Source organism: Nyctereutes procyonoides, unplaced genomic scaffold, assembly GCF_905146905.1.
Source record: "Nyctereutes procyonoides isolate TBG_1078 unplaced genomic scaffold, NYPRO_anot_genome, whole genome shotgun sequence".
In the NCBI taxonomy this organism is placed as follows: Eukaryota; Metazoa; Chordata; class Mammalia; order Carnivora; family Canidae; genus Nyctereutes; species Nyctereutes procyonoides.
In genome coordinates, this window is record NW_026575049.1 from 25,738,582 (window position 1) to 25,754,074 (window position 15,493).

The following is a 15,493-nucleotide window of genomic DNA, read 5'->3' on the forward strand; positions in this document are numbered from 1 at the left end:
GAATCTTGCGGGAGGGATTGTTTTCCTCTTTGGGGAGTTCTGAGGAATTATGGAAATGGCCCTTGCATTCACTTGCGGTTTCTTTAGAAGATAGGGCAGGGGGAGAAGAGGTGGAATTGTTTAAAACACACACAAAAACAAATGAAGAGACACTGCAGATTTCTATGCTTAACTATAATCATTCTGAAGAAATAAAGTATGATTTCAGATTTTTCTCCTTTCTTTCTCAAACACTTCCATCTTTTCTTTCCAAAGCTTTTTCCTTGCGTGTAATACCCTGTTCACATAAACAGCAACGTGATGTGAGGGAAGTAACTGCCTTCTCAGGACAGACTCAAGAGGGTGGAAATGCGGTGTCCCCCCACGCCCCCGCACACGGCAGGAGCTCGAAAACGCCTTCTTGACATGCATGAATGTGTCACAGACATCACCATATTTCAGTTCTCCAGTGCTTACAGAAAAACAAAAACTAAAACAGCCACAGCCTCTCTCTCTCTCTCTCTCACACACACACACACACACACACACACACACACACACAGATACACACACGAAGGAAATTAGGTACTGCAGATAGATAAATTCAACCTGCACCCTTGGATGAACCTGGGTCTCTGTCATTGTGCGCCACCACCTCTTCCTCCCTCCCGAGCCCCAGAATCTCTTCCACACAACTCTACACTGTGCAATATTGATGCTAATGAAAATTCCACGGCTGTCCCTGGGGACTGCCAGGAGACTCGCTGACTTCCCTAAAGACTACACTGACCGCCTTTCGGTTTTAACCCCACTGATAGGAGAGCTTCTTCCTAAAGCAGACGGTCTCTGTACTCACAAAGGCACATTCAGAAATACTACACTTAAAAAAAAAAAAAAAAAAAAAAAGAAATACTACACTTAATTAATTCCTTGAACAAAATTAAAAGGTGGGAGTGGGGTAGGGGTGGTGTTTTAAACACACTTATTCCAACTTATCCCGAAATTTCTGGAAAGAAGTGTCATGCTGAATGCGTCACTTGGTGAGAAACTATGTACCTTTAAAAGGTATGTAACTTCTTGAAGGATTCCAAAGGTTTTTGCTTTGTTTTATATAAAGACCCGCCCCCCCTTGTTCATTTTTGGCGAACACATTATTTAGGATATACTCTCTTCCTTTTCATAAAGCTCTGCCGTAAGGCTAGTCCTGCAGTAAGGCTGCTCCAGCTCACCTCCAGTGACCCCCTACAACCCAGCCCTCAGAGAACCATGCACACCTGTCAGGAGCCCAGGGGAAGGCGTGCCAGATTCCAGGGAGGTCGGGGAAAGCAGGGGAGAAGGGGAAGAAAAGCACTTCGTTTCACAATCTCTGCTACAACGATACTGTAAACTACCTTTGCAATTTTTCTTTTGCTGTTCCTCGTCAGTGGTAAAGAGGAATTACTCTTTTTTGTAAAGACGGTCTCAATGTATTGACCTTGGCTGAGATGGCCCCGTGGCGGTTGGGAAGGGGGGACTGATAGTGTGAAAACCGAACTGAGGCACAAAGTGCTGTGGGGAGACACACTAATTCTTTTCTATTTAAAAACAGTACACTTCTTGCCTTTATCTGACCTTCCCTCTCCCATGGACAAAACAAGCAAGTGTTTGTCACAACGAAGACCCCATGACAGAGTCCGGCAGAGACCCCCCTCAGTCAGGGTGGTACCATTCTTCCTGGTGTGCATAGTTTCTCCTTAAAAACAGATTAAGGTGTGTAGCTAACCAAAAAGAACTATTTAAATTCTGTGCGGCAAACACTGGCAGCTTCTGTCATTTTCATTTTTTTTTTAAGTGGTGGTGGTAGGAGGTTACTACAAGAGACTGACAGTTTAAAAACCACTCACATGTTAGAAATACTTGGTAATTCCTTCTGATTCTAGTCCGAGTGACCACACACCTAAGGATAGCAGGAATGCCCAGCCAGTGGGGAGTAGCTCTGTTTCCTGACCAGTGTATCCCCTGCCATCCTGTCAATGTTCATGGCCTTGTTTCTTTGGCGGTGCAGGCAGCAGGGAGGTATTGTGGGCAGGGTAGTGTTCTATTTTTATTAAGTTATTACTATGTTCATAGGTTCTTAAAGTTGATAACTATTTTAAATCTAAAGAATGTGATGCCAGTACCTCCTTTGTCAAATTCAAAGTCCAGGGAACATCATTAACAAGTAGGGACCATCTCTGAAAATACACACACTTTTGGCACTGGCCATAAACCTACAGAGTTTATTACAGGGTATGCACTTACTCTGGAAATACAGAGGACATTCTATGTGGGTTTTTTTTTTAATAGATTGATGATGTTCTTGACAACATTATGTATATTGCCCGTTTCTAGAATGTGTGGACACCCTGTACTTGTAGATAAGAAAGCTAAGAGGGTGTGGTGCAACGTGCAGCAGAGGGTGAGGGCATCCTATTTTCTGAATGGGTTCTGAGGTCTACAGATTGCTAATTCACTGTAGACACACAAGCTGGAATATTTTAATCTGCACCATCACATGCAGCCCGAGCTGTACACTCACAGGAAAGAAAACTCAAGAATAAAATTTCTTTTTGCAGTAACACGAAGAAACATAGTTAATGCATAGGCATGAAGTATGACAAAACTTGGCAAAACACTGGAGAAGAAAGTTTTTTTTTTTTTTAACCAGCTAAAAAAATGTATCTCTACTCCTAGTAAAAGAGCTTATAGATAGCTAAAACAAAAGAAAAAAACCCAAAATCTTAACAATAACCTACAAAGTGTTATATATTCAATTTGAACTCTGAGGATGGGGTATAAGAAGACCTTTTCTACATTAAGACTCAATTGTTCCCTAATCTTAGAAATGGCTATTATAGCCAAGTCTGCTGAAAACATCTTGTTTTACACTGCAGAGGAAAACAGGCTTGGCCTAAGCATTTTGCTCAGCACAGAGACATCTTCATTTTGTTTAAGAGAAGAGATGGCATAATACAAAAAAAAAAAAAAATTAAAAAGTACACAGCATCTTAGGTCGATATGGAATCTGGCTGTTAACTTTATAAAAACTGCCCCCCCCCCAAAATGGCAAAAATTCAAGTGAATATTTGCAACAAGTCAATAGCCCATGAAATGTTAGTTTCTGCTAGATATATTAATAAAAGCTCTTCCAAATTCTTAGGTAGAATTTCTTTTCCTCTTTTTTCTTTTTTTTTGCATATCTTAGATACCACATTCAAGCCGCAGGAACTTGGAAGAACCAACTGCTGATTTATGCTACATTCATATCAGAAGAGGTGGAAAGTTCTTAGAACAGGAGCAATATGATTAGAAAATTAAGCTGCTATAAATAAAACTGATTGAATGGCAATCAATGGATAATGTTGATTTACTGGGGGACACTGATGAAAGATTTCGGTTTGGAAGCTTAACATGCAGCACTGCTAAATTAACTTTTGTGCATGTCATAAATGGATCAAAAGATAAAGGGCTAGGTATGGAGGGATCAGAGATGCCGTATGGGCCATCCATGTCTTCACAGTGTCTTCGGAGATCTGAATTTTGCTTTTTTTTTGTTTTTTGCTTTTTGTGTGTGTGTGTGGTGTTTTTTTTTTGTGTGTGTGGTTTTTTGTTTTTTTTTTTTTTTTGTTGTTGTTGTTTTTTTTTTTTTTGGAACACCTAAAATTAGGTCATGGCACTGGATTTCAATTGCCAGTAGAGGTCTCCAGTCTGATGGAAGACCTCTCTTCCCCCATGAGTGCTTTTTCCTTTTGGCTACTCATGTGGTAGACTGAAACCAAGTTTGTGATGTTTGAAAGATGGGCACCTCCAGCCACTAGTAAAGTGTTTAAAGAAAACTAGTAAAAATTGGAAAGCTCAAATTTACATGATCAAAACGTTTACAAAATAAATCTATATAATGAGAGGTGACCAGCAAACCTCTATACACATGCCAGAATGTGGTGGAAGAGAAGCCACTCCCACTGAATTTTCTAAGTGTTATGGAAGCCACCTAACCTCTCTCAGCAGACATGGCTCTTGCCAAAGAATACCATGGAAAGAAAAGAGTTTTTTCCATTATATCCTCACTATATCCTGTTCTTAGGTCACTGCCAACCAATAAAGCAAAGCTTCCAGCAAGTTGATGAAAAAAAATGGGGGGGGGTTGGGGGGGAAAGAGGAGATAAAGGACAAGAAAAATAGGAACCCCTTTCTACTGGCCCAACACAAATAGACTTTCCAAATCACTGCATGTAGTTGTCACAATGACACACCTGGAGAAGTCAGTGCACAGTAATGAGGGCAGGAACACAAGGAAAGATCTTGGCATTCCACATTATCGAGACATGAAAGCATATTTAACTTCCTTGATTTCTGTTTATTTATTTTAAATTTAGCCCACTGCCTTTGGGGCCTTGTCCAGAACCACTCCGATTTCCTTAGTGGGCAAGCGTCTGAATGTCTGTGGAGTGACTGGACCACATGCGCATACACACAAGCTCTCCGTGCTTAGGATGTCTGGGTGTATGTACGAAGGCACTAAAGCGGTTTTAGAGAAATTGCAGGCAGCAACCCCACCCACTCCCTTTACCTGTCAAGCTGGAGTTTCTCTCCCACTGGGAAGCTTAGATGTTTAAAAGAAGCTATGGTCATGCTTGGGAATTCTGACCCCTGGCCCCAGGAGGGAATACAAAAGGAGAATTTGACATCACATCACGAAAAACTGAGAGGAAATACTCCACATCTCCAGCTGAGGGATGGGGATAATTAAGCAGCAGATCTTCAAAACAGCAATTAAAATGAGCACAACAGTAGCTGGGAGCTAAAAAAGTAAAATCACTTGTTCCTTATTAGATTCTTATTTTCTCCTCCTCCCATAACAAGCGGGGAGGTAAGACACACATTCTTCATTAATAGAACAGTCCATAGATATTTTCCTCTAGTAATGCCTATATTTAAAATTTGTTCCAAAAATTAACCTATATTTCCTAGCTCTTTACATAGATTCTCAGCAATCCAACCGTACTACTTTACAGATTAGAGTTTTTTTTTTCCCTAAGTTGTTCTTTCTTTTGTTGCTGGGGTTCAAGGGACAGGGAGAAGGGTTCCCTTAAAAAAAAATAAAACAATCGTTAGGGGAGATGTCAGTTCAATCTTAAATGGAAAGGAACAAAGTGATGGCATTCCCATTTATACAAACCAAACACTCCCACTAAATGACACACAATTTCAAATAAATCCGTGATAAAGCTCTTAGAAAGCTAATCCTTCTCCCATATTTTTTAAGATAACGAATTGACCTGTTGCTGCTAAATTGATAATTTTTAAAAAATATTTCTTTCTATGTGTTTTTAAAATGTGTGATCCCCAGTATGACAATGTTTGGAGACTTTTCTTTTTACATTTTTTTTTAAGTAAAAATTGTTTAAACTTTTTGAAGTTTCAGGAACTTGTAAAAGTTTATTAACAGGAAAGAAACAGCCGTCTATCTAGGATAAGATACGGTTAAATAAACCATCTTCAAAAAACTGGCTTCCTACCCTAGAATTCCTGAGAATGCTTGCAAATTTTAAAGCAGGAAAATAAATGTTAAAAACAAAAACAAAAAACACTGTTAAATGCTCCCAGAGTTAGTCTTCATCTAAAATATATATTTATATGTATATATATACGCACTTTTTGGTCTTTTTTTTTAAGTTTTTAATTTTTTTCCCTTTAAGCTTAAGATGGAAGAACATTTGAGCTTCTCATGTTTATTTTTACATATTTCAAATCCCTCATTATGTCTTGTAAACAAGAGGGGCTCTAGCACCCGGCTTTCACCGTAGTATCGTAAGGAACTCAACTAACCCATAGTGCAGGCCAAGGAACCAGCAGGCAGGAGGAGGGGAGGGGGACAGGATTCGGCAGGGAACCATGGCAGTGGACAGGGTCGCCACGGGCTCGTGGGAGCCTTGGGACTTGCTCCTGGCCCAGGGCCACTAAGATTTCACCTTCTGTAGATGGCTGAACACAGCTGCTCTCCACCTGGACGTCACCACACACCACAGGGTTTTGCTCCGCACACAGAGAGCAGGAGGAAGGGGGCTGGAAGGCGACGTTTTGTACGTGGGCAGAGGTGGAAGGGGCATGGTGGTGGTGATGAAAACTGGAGAGCAGGAAGAGGGCACACTTAGGTTTCTACAAGGCATCCAATGGGACCGAACCACGCTGGAGACTCCAGTTTGACCACCTCCCCACATAGGGTGCATAAAGACTTCCATGAGCAAACGCTCACTTGAATTATGCATGTCAATCTCTTTTGAGGCTAGGTTTATAATCAACAAGGTAAGCCGGAGGACTACAGAATTCCCACTCTTTGTCTCATAAAACCACTTAAATGCAAATAATTCGTTTTTGCCTTTTCCTAGACACACCCACCCACCCACCCACCTACGCACAGACACAAGCTACAAGTCAAATACATTAGGCATTGTTGTATCCTTCACTGAAGATGCTAAAGAAAGAAAAACTCCCTTGTCCTCACTAGCAGCAAGTTACAGAGGACAGTAGAGGTCTGCTCCCACCAAGGGTTGGAATGGGCAGGTATTTGCTGGTACAGAATGTCGGCACTTTATGTTAAACAGTATAATGCAGACTGGGATGTCCACACAAGTGCTAGCACATTACCGGCATACGTTCCCCTCCCCCCACCCCGCCCGCCCCGCCAGCCATCTGCTTTGTATAAAGGTGTACCCCCTTCGGGTCTGCTAGAACTCTTCACAAAAAGCAGTTTGATACATGTTGATTTCCAACATAAGTACATACATGTTGGTGATAACTGTGGATTAAAAGTTGCCCCCTATTCGGCCCAGAGTACTACTACATTGATGCTTTAAAAAAAAAAAAAAAGTCTTTAAATACCGAAATAAAAAAAGCAACATTACAAGGAAAAAAAAAAAAAAGAGGTCAAAACCAAAAAAAGGTGCAATACTTAAAAGTCTTTGCTAAGTTATACCTGCCTAAGCAAAACCACATACACAGGAAATACACAACACAGAGAAACAAAAGGAAACGCTTGAAGTACACACTGGTTTAAGAACATTCGTTAAGTAAACGTTTCTGTCAGTGATGGCCTGGTGCTGTAACACGCCACGGCCTGGCACAGGTAACGCTCAGCAAGAGAGGAGCAGAGAGGGAGTAGCTGCAGGTGCTTTCAGGAGGCTGCTCACAACATATTTGTTTCCGTTTTCATAAAATGAAAAAAGAGAGCCAATGGAAATATTTAATTCAGCATCACCTGACTTTCTGATGAATTCCTCATACCTGATTACACAAGAAAGGGGGAACATGGTTTTTCTGCTTTTGAGACATCATGTCAGTAAACACTCTCTTATATCGTCTGTTCCCATTCAAACTAATGAAAGAAAAGGCCTGCTGAAAACTTAACAGATATTCAGATGTGCCTGGTGGCCACTTACTTTAAAAAACAGAAATAAATAAACACACAGTTGCCCCGAGAGGTACCTCCTGCTCTCCTACTTTTTTGGACTTGGCAGTGCTCTGCTCTACTGCTAGGTCAAAAGAAAAGCAAGAGAAAACTCACTCAGGCTAATTTGCAAATGTAAAGGAGCTCCCTGCTTAAATCATTAAAAAGCACTCTGTTCACCTTAATGCAGTCCAACGGAGTTGCTTTCATAAGCAGTGGCTCCCCGTGCTTGTGTGTTCTCATAGTTAAAAAAAAATAAAAATAAAAAAATAAAAAGCAGATGGCCGGCCAGCCAGCCTGCAGACTGTCAGCAATGCAGCTTTCTGAGAGATCAAGTCGGGGGGGGGGGGGCAGGAGGAGGAGGAGGAAGAGGACATGGGCACGCACACACAGAGACAGAAGGATGCACGCGAATGCACATGAACACACGTGCACACACATACCAGAACGAGCATGCCTGGGCAGTTACATGTGCCAGAACACACTGGTATTTATCAACCAGCCAATCACAAATTTTTACCTTTTTTTTTTTTTAGGTTTTTTGTGTTTTTGTTTTTAAAGTGAGGCTCCGTCAAGTCTCCCCCCCCCCACCCCAACAATTCTTTTGAATTCCCCTCCCTCCCAAACGTGGTAGACCTAAGGACGGAAACACACCCAGTGCAAACAAAGTTAAAAAGCTATTTTTTTCAGTATATATGTTTCTTAGCAACAACTTCCATATAACATGAAAAAAGTGAAAAACTAGAAACTAATTTTTTTAATTTTTTTGTGTTTAAATTTAAATGGTATGTGTACTTGCTTCACATTGTCTTTCTAGGTTGGCGTTCATGATTCAAGTATTTCAAGAGTGATATGTTCTCTTTTTGGATTCATATTCCAAACGAAAAAACTGAAGTTATAAGGGAGGCAACTATGTGCTCAGACAGTCTGTCAATGACCCACCTTTTTTTTCTCTCTCCGTTTTCTTTTTTCCTTTTAAAAATGTATTTATTGCAAGTTGAAAAAAAAAACGAAAAGGTCAAGTTAGTGCTGCTGCTGTTCCAAAAAAGGTCACGAGGTCAGAGTTGAAAGTTCTAAGTTCAGATTGAATCCGACCCTCCTCCCAGAAGGTCACCAGGTAGTAAGGGAGCAGGGCTGCCCATCCTATGGGGATCTTCCACAGCTGGGACTCCCCACAAGCTAGAAGAATAGTTTGGGGGCCCCCACAACGAAGCGCCAGCAAGATCGGCCCCGCTGCTGCCACCAGCACTGCTGCTCCATTGCCCGAGCCCTGTGGACCCACCAAAAAGATTCAAAGCAGGTCCGACGGGATCTGACTGGGTCTGGCTGGTCTCCAGCGACTGCCAACCTGCGGCGGGTGCACTTGGGGTTGCTGCAGGTGTAGGGGGCTGAGCTTGTGCCAGAAAGCGGCTAACTTCATCATCGGTGGCAAACTCAGCCAGGATGGTAGTGTTTCCCAACACACACCTAGAAAAAAGGGGAGGGAAAGAACTATGGATTTGAGGGAAATCCTAAAGCACCCAGTAGGACTGAGGATTTTGAATCCTCGATATTCAAAGTATGTTCCTTTGAATAGCAGCTTCCACATCTCCTGGAAGCTTTGCAGAATGCAGAATCACAGGTCCCACCCCAGGCCTACAGGATCAAAACCTGCATTTAACTGGACCAGGTGATTGAGAAGTACTGTTTTAAAGCAATAAGGTATCACCAAATCTCAAGATATCCAAAGACTACTAGAGGGTACCATGTATGGATTAACCTTTTGGTATATGGAACTTGTATGTTGAAAAAAATGTCACCTCTCTTTTCCCCCACGGGAGGTGAAAGGTAAACACCGCAAGCATCAAAGTGACCCAGCTTTAGACATCTGGAGGTGCTGTGGCTCTGTCTCAGGGCCGGGCTTATTGCCTGAGCCTCCCTACTGCTTGCTCGCTCTGTTTGTAGCTTTCTGCTGTTGCATCTGCTGGCTCCCAGTTTGATAGCAGCTGGGAGAGGGGATGGTCAAAGTGTGATCCAGTCCCACCTACGTTAGACAAAACCACTGCTACCCACCAAGACCACAGTGTTCCACCTTTACCAACAAAGAAGCCGAAGCAAGTTGCTAGATTCTATTACAAAAAGTGACAGTGCTTGCAATGTTTCACATTCTCATAAATACCGGCTTTCTTTTATGGTACTTAAAAATTTAACTCACTGCTTCACTACTTCATAAATTCTTACTTTTGGAACTCTGATTATTGGCCTAGGAGATACACAGGACAATCCATACTTAGATAAGGAGAAAAGATTGGTCACCTCAGTACAAGCAACTGCTTATGCCACGATGCTATTTTTGAGCATGTTCTTGTGCATCTCTGTTTAATGGAGCACGTAGCAGAATACTCACCTGTTTGTCTCAGTGAGCGTAGGATGGGTACTCACATGTGCAGTGCAGTTTGGGCCTTGGCCGCCTCCTGTTTGGTGCTGTATCGGATCAGGGCGGTGCCCTGGGTTAGGTTCAGATGGAATGTCAGCAGTGGGCCATGCTGCATGCAGATGGTTCTCAACGTTGACCCATCAATCTAAGGAGAAATGATATTCATGAGATTAAAACCTGGAGGTGGGGTGTGAGAGGAACTCAAGCGGCCTTTCTTATAAATGAGGAGAAGGACTTCTGGTTTGTAAACAACAGTATCTGCACTAAATGAGGTTTGGAGAAAGGAAGGGAGAACTCAAAGCAGGATAGAGTGCAATGAGCAGGGGGTCTTAAAAGCAAATTTTAAGATATTCAAAGTACTGGGCTGAGATCTAATGTGCAAATAAAACAGTCTGGGGCCGCCTAGGTAGCTCAGCGGGTTCAGTGCCGCCTTCGGCTCGGGGCGTGATCCTGATGACCCGGGACTGAGTCCTGTGTCGGGCTCCCTGCATGGGGCCTGCTTCTCCCTCTGCCTATGTATCTACCTCTCTTTCTCTGTGTGTCTCCTGTGAATAAACAAATAAAATCTTTAAAAATAATAATAAAATAAAACAGTCTGTAAAAACACAGCTCAAGACATAAATGATTCAAAAAAAAAAAAAGACATAAATGATTCAACCTGTGGTCTCCTTTCCTTAAGAGGTAAACAAGTGAATATGTGTTGATTTGTTAGAGACTTTAAAAAGCAGAAACAGTATGGCACCTGAATAAGAACTTAAGAGAACATGCCAAATTCTCAGCATCATTACTAATATAGTATCTCTACTCCCCCAGTTAATAATTTCATAGACAGCTAAAGAGGAAGACACACACAAGAAAAGCACTGCTAACCACACCTGATGGTTCAGGATGCTGCTGGCTGACCTAGTTCATAGACTACACTGGTGTCCTCAAGACACTGGTGTCTTCAATGACCTCCCACATTGGCCATCTCAGGGTAAGACTTTCTGCCTACTTCTCTGAGAACTCCGCTGCTCTCAGCCTCATCGTAGTCAGACTCCCATGTTCAGTGATTTGAGGTATTGCCCAGGACTTGGATGAACAAATCTGCTTATTCACTCTGATCAATTTGTTTGTATTGAGATCTTAACTAGGTTGAAAACAGGCTGCTCAGTCCAACATTTGATTCATTTCTTTGCTATTGGAACAGCCTTCAAAAATTGTGCTACTGGCGGAGGCAGTAGACATATTGTGTTGTTTCACCATGGAAACTCTGCAAAATGGAAACCAGCAGGTTCACATAATTTTTTTTAATCTTTCAGCATAGATGCCCTCTAAACAGATTTTAGGTGATGAAAGTAAATTTAACCAGGTTCCAAAGATTTGCCCTATAACCTTCTCTCAAGTTATGACTGAGATTAGTCTGTTAGGTAGTTTTGAGCTTCAAAATTAATCAGTTATTTCTAATACAAATGCAGCCAACCCCTTGATTCATTTTACACATATATACACATGTACTCATTATTTTTCATAGGATAAAACAGAAGTGAACAGCTGGTTAGCTTGTCCAGGTTTCTTTCAACACAGTATCCCTTACTGTCTCTCTCATCCCAACTTTGTATCCACCATACTATGTAACAACTTTTGAAATGTCATATTCTGGGGCACCTGGGTGGCTTAGTTGGTTAAATGTCTGCCTTTGGCTCAGGCCATGATCTCAGGGTCCTGGGATCTGGCTCCATGTTGGGCTCCCTACTTAGTGGGGAAGTCTGCTTCTCCCTCTCCCTTTGCCCTCTGCTCCTACTTGTGCTTTCTCAACTAAATAAATAAAAATCTTAAAAAAAAAAAAAAAGAATGTTGTCATATTCTAATGAGGCATAAACAGTTATGAAAATGGTCATATAAAATCTTCATAGTTCGGTCATTTATTAGCTAAAAAAGAACTGGGGCTTTTTGCTGAGTTGATATGGATATTAAATTTTTTTTTTTTTTATGATAGTCACAGAGAGAGAGAGAGAGAGGCAGAGACACAGGCAGAAGGAGAAGCAGGCTCCATGCACCGGGAGCCCGACGTGGGATTCGATCCCCGGTCTCCAGGATCGCACCCTGGGCCAAAGGCAGGCGCCAAACCGCTGCGCCACCCAGGGATCCCTGATATGGATATTAAGAGCCAACCCAGACTCTTCCTCATGTTAACTGTATTTATGAAACTGCCTTTGTCAACATGTACCCTGAAATACAAGCCCTGGGTACACTCCCTACCACCAGATTCACTGGGCAAGTAAATTTAGGAGAAGCTGTATTTTCCCCACAGAGGATCATAATACATGTTAGCATATTAAAGGGTCAAAGAAGTCTCATCATGAAGAATCCTGCTTAATTTTGTTTAATCAAGTATATATTCCAAATATATTAGGCCAGAGACCTATTAATATCCCATGGGAACATTCTAGAAAATGCTGGCTTACTAAATGTGCACGAATCCATTTATGAATTAAAGGCTAGACAATTCATTTTATGTGTCAAAGGGAGGGAGGCATAATGGACTCCTTTTAACAAGGTGTTGTAAAGGTTGTGCTGTCAAGTCCAGATGAAGGTCATGGGCTCAGTTTCAGGGGGTTCATTTAATCTCATTTGAGTGTTCAACATAATACTGCTGCAAGTATGTCAGTTATCAAGCAAAGAAGGTGACAGACAGAGTGGCTTGGGGCAAATGAAACTCATCACTGTGAAAACAACCCAGAGGGCATGTTCTGAAGAGAGCAAATTACTAATGCCATCTACAAAGAAGAGCATAACAGATGGAAAATTGAAAGCACCCATGTGGCATTTAAGCTATGAAATTGACAGATTCCCTCTACTGCCGAGATGGATGGTTAATTATTTATGAAGCATAAAAATGGTGGATATTGAGTCTTAAGCCTTGTTGGGCCAACAATCCCCATTTAGGAGTAGGCTCTGAGCCTTTGGGAGGGGAGACCCACCCCTGTACGCTGGACCTCTCTATAGCAAGCAGGAAATTAATGAGCTTTCTTATTTGCCCACATCCTGCACCTGAGCTTCCCTCTCTTAATGCAATCAAGTCCTGTCTCAAAAATCACAAGGAAGCATGATTACCTGTGGAGTGAGATTGTGAAGAACCAGCCAGTAACTGGGACGAACTGAACCACCATCACTCCAGGTAGAGGCTGAAGCAACCAGAAAAACAATTAGGAAGAGCAATAAAAAAATACGGAAAGCCACGAGTGACAAACATTTTCACATAGCCCATGTGTTTCTTCTCTTTTGTTATAAAGGGTCTTCTCTTTTATACCTCCCTCTGACCCCCTTCATCCTGCTACTGAATGGCCAGCTCTCTTCTCCTAGACCTTAAACCCTGTGCACTCTCATATTGCACTTGTAATACATTTTTCTCCTAATGTTCTCCCTCTACTGGTCATCATTTTTACTCTGTGAGTTCTTGGATCCCTCTGCCCTAGACTGACTGCAATTTTCCACTCAAGAGATACTCTTTCCTCTACCAGACTTCCTCTCTTGTGAAGGCTTTGTGTTTCTTTAAGTGTTAATGTTAAGTCCCTTGTGTTTGAACAACAATGTTCCTTTAGGCAGATCCTTCTCACCCGAGGCAAGCCGTGAGTCCTGTGTCCCCCACCCCCTGACTGATCGGGGTGCTGTGCTGCTCCAGGGAGATGATGGTTTGGGGTTGGTCAGACCGGGAGGTGGGCGGGGCAGCGGTGTAGTGTTCCTTGAGGAAATATGGTTTTTCCACATCTTGTTGGAGAGATGAGTGGGGTTGTGTCCTATGGGATCTGGGGACCATGTTGATTTGTAATCAGGGAACTTTGCTATAAAGAAGAGAAAATTAAGGAAGGAATATGGTTAGAGAGGTCGCTTTTGTCAATATACATAAATTTGTGTTTACATATAAATAATATTCTAAAAATAGTTAAGTACACATTTTGAGAGTAGCAATACAAAAATAACATTGCCCTCTGAGCTTACTAAAGATTTAATATGATAACTAATTCTCTAGTGCTTTATTAGCCAAATAGAACCTGAAAAGGAAGATTAATTCAAGGGAAGTATTCCTAAAACCATGAGTCTTACACAAATGTGAATCCTAATAGAACTATTCTATAAATACTCTTTTATGGAATGGGAAGTGCATCAGAAATGTATACTTTTCTTGATCCAGATTATTACCTATCAACATTCAAGCAGATTTTTTTAAAAAGATTTTTTAATCTCTACACCCAATGTGGAACTTAAACTTACCCTAAAATCAAGAGTCACATGTTCTACTGCCTGAGCCATCCAGGTGCCCCAACATTCAAACAGATTTTTAAAAAACAATCAACAGCTAAGAGCTTACTATGCTTTAAGGCACTAAATCAATGCTGTGGGTAATATAAACAGTTATTCTCAAGAATTTCAAGTTCACATGGGAAGATAGAATAGAAGAATAAGAGAACTGGTAACTCCAGGCATTATCACATATGTTCAATACACAGAGAAGACACTGCTCAGCCATTGCCAAAGGCTTTGCAAAGACAGGTCTGGGAGGATTTACATAAATGGATAGGCTCAGAAAGATAGGAGAATATAGACCAATGTCAAATTTAAACTCTATATGTACCAAATATGTTTTCCCCCAGTTTTGGCCAAACAGTATTTCACAGGGGTAGAGATAAAGAAGGCCAGAAAGGTAAGCTGGGGGCTGATGAGGATGCTACTAGGAGTTCTTGCAGTAGACTGAACATGTAGCCTTTACATGTGGCTCTCAACCTGGGTGACAGCGAGTAGAATGGAGCAGAAGAAATGGATGGGAGATGTGGCTGCAGAATACATCCTCTGGGAGACATCCTTACTGCCTGGATCCACGGAGCAAGCAAGAAAAATCTGGAGACTTTGTGACTCAGTAATGCCAGAGGCATCATTAAGAAAACCAAAGACTTAGTTAAGAAGGAAAGACAATATTGGGGAGGTGGGGGCGCAGTTCAGAAAAGTATACATTCAGTTTAGACATGTCTGGGGTAAGATTCTTGGGTCATCTCTCAGGTGAATGTTCAACTGTAGAAAAAAGATAAAATAGTTCAACTGAAGATATGGTCAATTACCAGAATAAAAGTGTTGGGTTGAAAAATGAGTTTTTACATGTAAAGGAAGAAGTCTCATAAAAGTATAGTGTGGGATGGTCATTAGAAGCATGGATTATTGAGTTGGCGCCTTTACACACTCACTTAGACCTGAGTCAAATTATATTAGCAAATTGAGTCTGAGTTTCTTCATCAACAAAATGGGGAGAAGGCCAGGACCTCCTCCCAGACTTTGGTGAAGGTAAAGTAAGAATTCATGCTGAAGGCTCAGCATGCTGCCTGGTCTACAGGAGCATTCAGTAAATGACAGTTATTGTGATCCTGTTGATGTGACATGGAGGTGAAAAGAAAAAGACAATTTGAAAGGCCATTCACCTATAGTATCTTAGGAAGTAGCTGAGGATTTGCTCCATTTGCTTTTTTTTTTTTTTTTTTTATGATTCTCCATTTATTTTGTGATTTTTTTTTTATAAATTAATTTTTATTGGTGTTCAATTTACCAACATACAGAATAACACCCAGTCCATTTGCTTTTGCATGGATATAGAACAGAAGCCA

The 15,493-nt window shown here is 41.5% G+C and overlaps 1 protein-coding gene across 7 annotated transcripts in view; it reads right to left on the reverse strand.

Annotated features, from left to right (window-relative positions):
- Positions 1 to 8,113: 8,113 nt before the first annotated feature.
- The window catches only part of TNRC6B (trinucleotide repeat containing adaptor 6B), a 242,873-nt gene continuing 235,493 nt past the window's right edge, over positions 8,114 to 15,493 (reverse strand). For all 7 annotated transcript variants that reach the window (XM_055329001.1, XM_055329002.1, XM_055328999.1 and 4 more), the window contains 4 exons: positions 13,460 to 13,684; positions 12,957 to 13,027; positions 9,866 to 10,005; positions 8,114 to 8,911 (listed from right to left, as the gene is read on the reverse strand). In XM_055329001.1, coding sequence (XP_055184976.1) covers positions 8,524 to 8,911; positions 9,866 to 10,005; positions 12,957 to 13,027; positions 13,460 to 13,684 — 824 coding nt within the window. In that variant the 3' untranslated portion in view covers positions 8,114 to 8,523. The remainder of the gene's footprint in view (positions 8,912 to 9,865; positions 10,006 to 12,956; positions 13,028 to 13,459; positions 13,685 to 15,493) is intronic.